Source organism: Coregonus lavaretus, assembly GCF_964263955.1.
Source record: "Coregonus lavaretus genome assembly, chromosome: 5".
NCBI classification, from domain to species: Eukaryota; Metazoa; Chordata; class Actinopteri; order Salmoniformes; family Salmonidae; genus Coregonus; species Coregonus lavaretus.
This window is the reverse complement of record NC_139992.1, coordinates 28,494,133-28,503,807: the sequence shown is the minus strand read 5'-3', so window position 1 is coordinate 28,503,807 and position 9,675 is coordinate 28,494,133. Positions and strand designations below refer to the sequence as shown.

At 44.2% G+C, this 9,675-nt stretch overlaps 1 protein-coding gene across 1 annotated transcript in view; it reads right to left on the bottom strand.

Annotated features, from left to right (window-relative positions):
* Positions 1-4,790: 4,790 nt before the first annotated feature.
* Positions 4,791-9,675, bottom strand: part of LOC311128729 (filamin A-interacting protein 1-like) — a gene marked incomplete at its 5' end in the record, with an annotated part of 28,128 nt that continues 23,243 nt past the window's right edge. Inside the window, one exon of the mRNA XM_084160974.1 lies at positions 4,791-7,884. Coding sequence (XP_084017100.1) covers positions 5,106-7,884 — 2,779 coding nt within the window. The 3' untranslated portion in view covers positions 4,791-5,105. The remainder of the gene's footprint in view (positions 7,885-9,675) is intronic.

The following is a 9,675-nucleotide window of genomic DNA, read 5'->3' as shown; positions in this document are numbered from 1 at the left end:
TATGTCCGTGGCGCGGGCGGGTTTAGGGTCATGAAATGTTATATATTGTGTGGATGAAGGGCGGGCGGTATTCTCTATTCTGATTGTTTTATACTGTTCAATCGAACTTCAACCAAAACAGTTTTTCAGCATTTTCACACATTTCTGCATTTACTTCACTCATTTGTTATCATTTCCACACTGTACCACATGTTTTGTCTTTGTATGCCTCTATTTTTTTATTTAATTAATCACTTTTCCTTTATCAGAATAATTATTCTCCTCGATGACCATGTGTTTTCAATTGATGTAATAGTCAGAGTCGACATTCACGTACTAATAAGACATTCCCATCGACCACGCCTACAGATTGGGGAAAACCAACATTATTTCCTATTGACCCCCATTGTAAAAGAGGCAACTTCGTTGTTGATTTTTTTGTTATACAGAAGTAACAAAACATGCAGGAAAGCTGCTGTGTTGTTAGCCAGGTCAAAAATCCTGACCTACAGTTCGCAATGCTCCCATGTAGGGAAATGATGCCTGCGAGAAGAGCCCTGTGGCTTCAGACTATTCAGTGTGGGAGAGTGGGAAATGGGGTGACGCGGTGTCCAAGTAGGCTACACGTAGCTATGTGTGTGGAAAACATTTCATCACGTAAGACATTTAACTTGTTTAGTACAGTCTGTTTGTGACTCCACTCAATATTTGTAGCTGTATAGTCCGTTTGTTTGTGTTGTTGGTCTTGGCTACCTTAATGTTCCAGTCGGTAGCTATCTAGCAATCACTCACTCAAGTGGCTGCTAGCATCATCATGAAAAAGGGCATTAGGGAAGCCCTACAATATTACGGTTTTAGTGAGAACACCATGGAGCAGGTAATGTTGAAATGTAATCTTTAGACATGTTGTACTTTTCTTAAATGTAGTTTGTAATTGACTAAAACAAGCAGACAACAAGATAATTGCGTTAACCTAAGTAACCAATGGTTGTTTTCCCCACAGGTGGGCAGGGTCTAGACGTTCTATCTAATACCAACTGGGTCTATGGCAGTTCTTAATTAAATGATAATGCCTGAAAAGCCGATGTTTGGAGGATATATTGGCATGGGCGTGCCAATATATCCTCCAAACACCGGCTTCGAGGGCTACCAACCTATTAAAATAATGATTTTCATTAAAAACGTTATTTTGATTCATTTATTCATACTATTTCATCCTTCAACAAGATATAGTCCTGACACAAATCTAAGGTTGCTACCCAAGCCGGCTGGTCATTTGTTCTATTGGTTCGGTTGCCAGAGACGCGAACCAGTCGTTCAGTCTTTTTGTTCTGTATCTATGGACGCAACCCAGTCGTTCATTCTAAATGTTCCATTGCCATACTGGCTGGCAACGTTCTTATCCCTTGCTTGCTAGCTAGCCAACTACGGCTAACTTACAGTCACGTCAAACGTCAAAAAGAATAACAACAGTAGCTGCATTTCCATTTGTTTAAGTTGTTTTCTAGTGACATTTATTTGGATAGATCCATAACAATGAGCTAATGAAGCGCAATTTTGCCTTGCATAGAAAATGTGCTCTCTCGTCAGGACACTGTTGTTCAGAGGAGCTAGCCAACAACACAGCTAACACAATCACTTCAAACACTGAAGCTGTAAAGCTGCACTTCGCTTCATTTTACCTTTTTTCAATTTGACCTATTCTTTGTATATATCCATAAAAATTATGCCAGCTGATTCATGATTTTGACTGGCTGAGAATCGCTGCCTGCCTGTCTGTCTCTTCCCGACTCCCGAGCCCTACACATTCATTACTATGGGACAGGTGGAGGTCGAATTTGAATATTGAAACAATGTTGCAAATGTCGGAGAGACAGACAGCAAGGTTTATACAAATCTCCGCTGCTGAAAACTAAATGTTAGTATAAAAGAAATGAGAGATAATGTCTAGATGCTGTTTATAGTGGAGATCAAGTTTATACCATTAGAACTGCTGTAGCCAAAATGTTTGCTTCTTCACCAGGAATGGTCTAACTAATCCATACCTTTTTTGAAGGGAATAAACCACACACAGAGGGCCGTTTCCTGGACACAGATTAAGCCTAAGAGAAGGACAAACTGAATTGCTTTCATGGAGGACTGGCTTGACTTGTGAGGATGACCACAATTTATTTTCATCATGAGCAAAAGCTATTGTTTTTCTACCCAAAGTTGCAAAGAAAATGTTGTGATCCATTTAAGAGACTAGCAAAATGGTTGAAAGAGAGTGGCAGTAGCAGCAACAATGGCATCTAGTGGGCAAAACCTCTTACTTTCACACTAATTTATTGCAAACGACTTCAATGGCTAATTTCTCTGAACAGGTCAAGAAAACATCACCAGATTCACAGGGAATACATAACATAGGATAAAGAAGCAATACACCAAGCCGCAGCTCCATACTACTTGTCAGAAGAATGCTTATACTGTATACTGATTGTTGAGGTGGGATTGGCATGGAGTGTGGGGGGTCTGTGGATGGCTTTTGACAATGTTATTGGATTCCCTATGTCTTACTCAATGGTAGGAAGAAGTTTGGTCCAAATCTGATGTTCGGTACTATATTTAGTGAATATTATGTGAATCCTAAAAATGTAAAGGGCCAATTTGGGTGCAATCAATTAGCTTAATTTGAAAATACAGTAAAAAAAAAAAAAAAAAAAAAACATGCAGGAATTCTAATCATATCTATTTCTAACTACAGAAACGATTTCAGAACAATCTGAGATGGTGGGTGTCATGGCTTGCTGAAATGACATGGAACGACTCTGCAGGGATAGAGAGAGAAGTGTGAGTGCGTTGTGTGTGAGTTTTTGTGGCCGTCACACTCCCATGAGGCTTCTGTCACGCAAAAATCTGTCCAAACTGTTGTCAGATGGTTCCCTTGGACACAGCCTCGCCAAGTGATGTCATCTGCACAGAAAACACTCCATGTTTGTCATGGTCTGTCTGTCTGCTCCTGGTGGCTTCCAGCCAACCTTCTTCCCTTACATCTCCCTTCTCTGGTGTGCAATCATGATGGGATTCAGCTTGTCACCATAGGTACAGGATACTGCATTGTGAGTCTGTTTCACTGTTCAGATGGCGGAACTACTGAAGTCTATTCTTTGAAGCTTAAAGAGGTCCTCCAGTGATTTTTGAACTTGTCCTGTTGAAAATTGATATCCCAAGTATAAATATGGTACACACACTAAAGGGTATGAAAATATGTTTTGAGCAAAATAGTGTTTTTAGACACAACTGCAAACTTCAAGGAGTGGGGCGATCAAGGAGTTGGTCTGATGGGAAGTCGTGATGTCATCGGCCTCCACCTTGCTTGAGGAACAATAGAGGACCAATAGAGAACAAAAGAGGAAAGGCCCACCCCTCCCACTTGTACCATTTCATGACTTACCTGGACCACCTATTGAGATGTGCCTTTTGTTAAGTAAATCAGGTGTTAAATAAGGGTGAAAAGGAGGCTGGAGTGCCGCTTTAAAGACTTACTCCAGTTTCCTTTTCACCTCACAAGCAAGAGGGGAGGCCGATGACATCACATCAGACCAACTCCTTAAATGGTTTACACTGAAGTTTGCAGTTGTCTAAGAAACACTATTTTGCTCAAAACATATTTTTTACCCTTGCTGTATTTATACTTGGGATATTGTTTTTCAACAGGAAAAGTTAAAACAGGAAAGTAAAAAATATAGCTGGAGTTCCTTTTGTAGCGTATGGTATGCTCTGTGTCTGTCTCAGTCACAACTTTGTGTGTGTGTGTGTGTGCTTATAAAAAGAGAGACTGGCAGTTTACCTGATCTACTGTATATTATCTTTGACTACCTCGGCTTATGCTATATGTTTGTTTGCACTTCTGTTTTGTGGTTGAATTGCTTGCCCAAATTAGGCCACTGACTTTCACATTGGAACACTGATCCTTGAAATGGATCTCGTTTGAGGAAATGTTCTCCTATAAAGAGTAGACCTAACATCACTGAGTACACTCAGTTCTCTAAAGTGCTTCCCCCCTTCTCTTCGTTCTACTACTTGGTGCTTTTGATCTGAGCTGAGTTTACACACACACACGTTTTGTTCTTCTTCTAAAATTAATTTCCATTCAAAATCCTTTTTACCCTAACCCCTAACCCTTACCATAATCCTAACCTTAACCCAAACCCTAAAATCTAACTCCTAACCCTAAACTTAACCGCTAACCACTTACCCTTAACCTAACCCTAATTGTAACCCTAACCCTAACCCCAAAGTTAAAATAGCCTATGTCTTCATGGGGAATTTTCCTTGTTTCACTATCCTTGTGGGGACCCACCCACACACACACACACACATACACACACAGGCCTACAGAGAGTACAGGCATATGCTCATGCTGAGGTTATGGTGTGGTAGAGATGGAATGGTGATATCAGCCTGTGAATCTCACTGATCCAAGTACACACATGTTGGAATTTGCTGCTTCTTGTCTGTCCCATTAATCTCTATTATAAACCTCCAGTTCATGGTCAAATCATCTGTGTTAAGGTCTCAGTAAGTATAAAAAATTAGTGCATTTAAAAAATATCGAACTTCCAGCTATTTTCAACCAGTTAAAAGTTAGATTGTTTTTCTTTTACAGTGAATGAGATTAGACCAACAGAGAAAATATAGCCCAATCAAAAAACATGTAAGTAAGCTAGGTTAATATAAAACACATGCTATTTTAGAATGATAGTCAAAATATTCATCAGGAATTTATACCCTTTAGTAAATGGACAACACGGGAACAACAAAATAAACCAAATTGTTTTTAATGCTTAAAAATGTAACGCACACATTATAGTAAAGTATGAAAGGCTATATATGTAAATAGTAGTCAAATGCATTTAGGTGAGCATATACAGTGAGTGCAGACCAAGTCCAGACAGGATTAGATATGTGTTTGATAAGTGCTTTTTCATGCACACACTGATGGAATCACACACTTGTTATTATTAAGATGTGGCCGTTCAGACATAGGCTGGTTTGAGCTGATTCTCTGTTGGTTTTGTGGTGAAAGGGACTCAGGATTGGGTAAAATAATCTAGGTCACTAGGGGCTGGATGGGGGTGGGCGTTTCAATCATAAGGGCCACTTACTGTAATGTGTGAGGGTCGTGAGACGGGGGTGTTGGCAGGGGCTATGGTGATGCTACTGGTAATCTTGCTGTTGCCTTTGACGTGGCAGCCATTGGTCAGTACTGGTGTCCTTGGCTCCCACCCGGGGGTGTGGCATGGGCCACCAGACTGGCTCTGGGTTATACCATTAATAGACTGGATGTAGGGGCTCCCAAGGTGGATGTGGATCTTGTTGTCCTCTGTGGTGATGACGCTGGGACCAGTGCTGTTGGACCTCTGTAGCTGCCAGCCGTTCTGCCTCTCTGGGCTCACCCGGAACACGGCTTGACCTATGACCTTAGCGGATTCAAGCGATCCAGAGCTGACTGTTAGCATCTGGATGGGAGAGCCAGTGTGGTCAGGTGACACTGACCTGGAGGAATCTGGGGACATGACTGAGACGGGTGTCATGGTGAGAGGGGAGAGGGCTCTGTCTGGGCTCTTTGTTCTGGCCACTGGGGAGATGGCAGCATTTGGGATGATGGTGATTCTCTGTTTTGGTGGGGCTCCGCTGGTGGGGATGACGGCGGTGCTGGTATAGGATAAGGCATTGTCAGAGGTGGGGCTACTAATCTCCAGCATGGCCATGTTGAGCCCATGGTCTGGCGTTACCTTGATGTGTAAGGGCTTCCCTGGGGTGTGTGCAAGCATCACATCTCCTTTCTGGAAAAAGTTACCGTTCAACACTTTGCCCTTAATGGGATGGTGATTGTCGTTTCCGTTGGGTGAAGGTATGCTGAATCGCCTCACATGATTGTTTTGGTGGGTCAAGCTTTCAATGTTGTTCAGCGGAGATGAGTTGCACTTGTTGATGACACGATCCTCATTTTGATTTGGGTCCTCTACATCAATCTCCTCATACAGTTTACCGCTGAGCGCCAGCGGACTCAAGCTCCTGTAGTCAGGTGGCAGGGTGTCTGCGGGCTCCGTCTGCACCTCTTTGGTAGACAGGTGGAGGTCTGAGAAGCATCGGCCAGTCATGCCGGGCCGGAGGCTCTTGCTGAATCGGCGGTACCTCTCAAGCTCATGGGTCAGTCCCTCCATCTCCCTGGCCAGCTCCCTGTTCCTGACCTCCTGCTGGGTCAGCCTCTTCTGCAGGGTGGAGCTGTCCATCTGCACCCGACAGATTGACTCCTCTGTCCCCATCAGCCTCTGGACCTTCTCCTTGAGAGCCTCCACCTCCCTTTTGAGGAGGACAGACTTGACCTGCTCCTCCTGGAGTCGCCTGAGGAGGAGGTGCTCCTGGTTGTTCTCCTTCTTCTCTGCCAGCTGGTACTTGGAGAGCTCCCTCCGGGACTCCTCCAGCTCCTCTCCCAGAGCCCTTGCTCTCTCCTGCTCCTTGGAGCACCTCCTCTCCAAGGACTCAAAGTCCTCCTCTGCCTTCATCAGCTCTCCCTCCATCACTCCCTTCTGCGTGAGTCTCCGCCTCAGTCTATCTACCTCCTGGGTGAGTTCTTTGACTTTGTTGTCTTCCTGTTGGTAGCCGTGGTTAGTGTTGTCCAGCAGGGGGCACTTCACTTCTTTACATAACTCCCCCTTTTTGACCTCCAGTATCAGAATCCTTTTTTTCATGGCGCTAACTTTGCTTTGCAGATCCCCACCTCTATCCTCCTCTGCCCTCAGCCTCACTCGCAGCGCGTCCCGCTCTTTCACCACACTCTGAATCCTGTCCTCCAGCTCTGCTTTAGACCTCAGTGCCTTGCGGCTCTCCTCGATGGGTTTCTCTGTGGCTGTTGACACGCTGTCACTCTCAGCCTGGAGTTTCCCATCCTTCTTCTCCTGGAGTTTCTCCTCTGTCTGCCTGAGTCGCTCAGCCATGTTCTTCCTCTCTTCAACCAGTACCACTGTGAGTGTTCTCAGCTTGGCAAAGTCCTGTCTCAACGCCCCCTCAGATCTTTCCAGCTGGACCTCGATGGCTTCCAGTTCCCTTACCCGCACCCTGAGGGTATCCAGCTCTCCAGACAGCTGCTTGGTGCTGGCCCTCTCCTTCTCCAGGCTGCCCTTCAGAGCGCTGCACTCCTGCCTGCCTTTCGCCAGAGCCTCCTCCAGTCTGTCCAGCTCGCTGATCCGGCCGTTCAGCTTGTCCACCTCGGCCTTCAGGCTGCGGCTCTGGCTGGTCTCCCTCCCAAGTTTGCGGTCCAGGTCCCGGCATTGGTCCCCCATTCGGATCAGCTCCTCGTCCTTTCCTTCCATCTCCACCACCCTCCTCCTCAGCTGTTCCACCTCTGAGAGCAAGCCAGGGGTTGTTGCGCACCCTTCTCTCCCGTGGCCGAGCCTGTCCCTAAGCTCCTGCAGTTCGTCCTCGGCCCTCTGGAAGGCGCCCCTGGTCCCCTCCAGCTCGTCCAGCTTTCGACTGAGGGCAGCCAACCGTTGACGCAGCTGTCGGTTCTGGGTGTCCTCATTGGCCAGTTTGGCCATCATGGCTTCCTGGTTGAGGCGGAAGTGGGAAGCTTGTTTGTGTAGCTCCGCCTCCAGACGAAGTGCTTTAAGCTCCTCCTCTTTTGTCCTGGAATGGGTGGAGTTTAGCTCCTGTTGGGCGTGGTCAGCGATTTCTGTCAGTTTCTGGACGCGTTTGCTCTGCTGTGAAAGCTGATTCGTCAGGTGCTGCTGCTCATCAACAACCAACAATGCAAAAGACTTGAGTTTAGTCAGCTCTTCCTTTAAAGCAGAGACCTCTCTCTTGCTCTCCTCCTCCTTTCTTTCCCGGTAGGCTTTCTCCTGGATGAGCAGTAATTTCAGCCTGTAGAAGAGGGAGACAAACAAAAGGATGTGATTCAAAGAGAAAGGTGTGGTTTAACTTAGTGATGTAACATATTTAAAAGTCTACAACTTGACTTCTGTTCAAGGTTTACGAGCCTTTAACTTCAATCAAATGCAGACATGAAATAGCTGCCTGTATTTGTCTTTCATCTGATTGCAATGTTATCCAGTGTGTGGAAGTTCCCCCACACTCCCTTTCCTCTGTCTACTACAGTACACTGCTGAGCTGGTGAGCGAATGTTCAGACAGGAAATGTACCATGTCCATGACGGAGACATCATTTCCTCCCTGTTCCCTGGCCCTCTGTGCTCTCTCTAGGAACAATCTCTGTTCCTTCACCCGACCCGTGTGTGTGTGTGTGTGTTGCCCTTCTCATTTCCCTCCAGTCTCCACATCCCTGTCCTGCTGACGTTTGCGAGGATGTTTTGACAGGCATCACAGACGGTGCCTTGGCAAGGAGCAGTTGGTTAATTAATTTCACCATACACACCAACATAAACATGTGTTTGAATACACACAAACATTATACATATACACATACATAAATACACACACAAAAACAAACACACATACTGACGTTAGCAAACACATAGCTAATGTTTGTTCACATTATTTTGACATTTATTTGATATTCATTGTTTTGTGTTGTAACACATTTTTTCCCATTAAGGCAAGAACATATTTACAGTGACGGACGCCTGGGTTAGTATAGGGCAGGGCTAGCGTGCGGAATTACAGAAAACTTCAGAAACCCTCAATGATGTAAGCTCTTGCATGGAGCTTTATTACTTTTTATTAATTTGCAATGCAATTTAGTAGTTTATTTTCTCTGTAAATATTTATGGGGTTGTTTTTATGAGCATTTTCTTGGCATGTCTTACGTTTTACTACAATACCGAAATGCTAATGAGCTGGATGACTGTCAGTACTCAATGGGGATTTTCTCTCATGCACACACACACACGTGTACACACGTGTACACACACACACACACACACATACACATACAGGCCCAAAATACAGCCTAACTACAGAAATCTACAGCAGCTAGACAAACAGATCACAAAGTTTAGCCTACATTGTACACGTTTACAGTATTTCTTCATTGACAAACTGAGAATTCCGTGTTGTTATATTTCTATTTCACTTGATACATTTTAAATCTTCTCACTGAAAATTCCCAACTGATTTATAATCCACATGGTTCAGAATGCTGGAAAATCAATGCCGGGAGCGCAGCTGGGAAATCTAAATGGAGTTTGGGATTAGCTCATCTCTCTACCCGTAAATGTGATTTGTGATAGTGACCATATTCAACATTTTGTGTTTGTGTGTGAATATTTAGGCTAATGTAGCCTATAATTTAGAGCAATAGCAATTAAGAGGAATATTTTATAATGGTTTAGCTGCCTTATTATTATTCGTGTAATAGGCTACCTTCTCTTTAGACTGAGAATTGCTTTTAGATGTTAGGCTAACTGTTGGGTGTATTTCGTTTTTCTAGACTTATCTGATAAGTTGTTGAGGTAAGTTATCCAAATCAATGTATGGGCGGAATGTTAAGTTGAGTGTTTGTAGGAAAGTGAAGCCAAATACTGTAAGCATAATTTAGCACGTTATCATTATTTTGTATCATAACTCTAAGTTATGTGTAGGCTAATAAGAACAACAAACCTAAATCCATCCCTGTATTATAGGGTAAGGCAACTAGATTCAACCACGGGCCGATTTTTGTCGGAGCGGATGGTCGGGGGGCCGGAACATAATTATA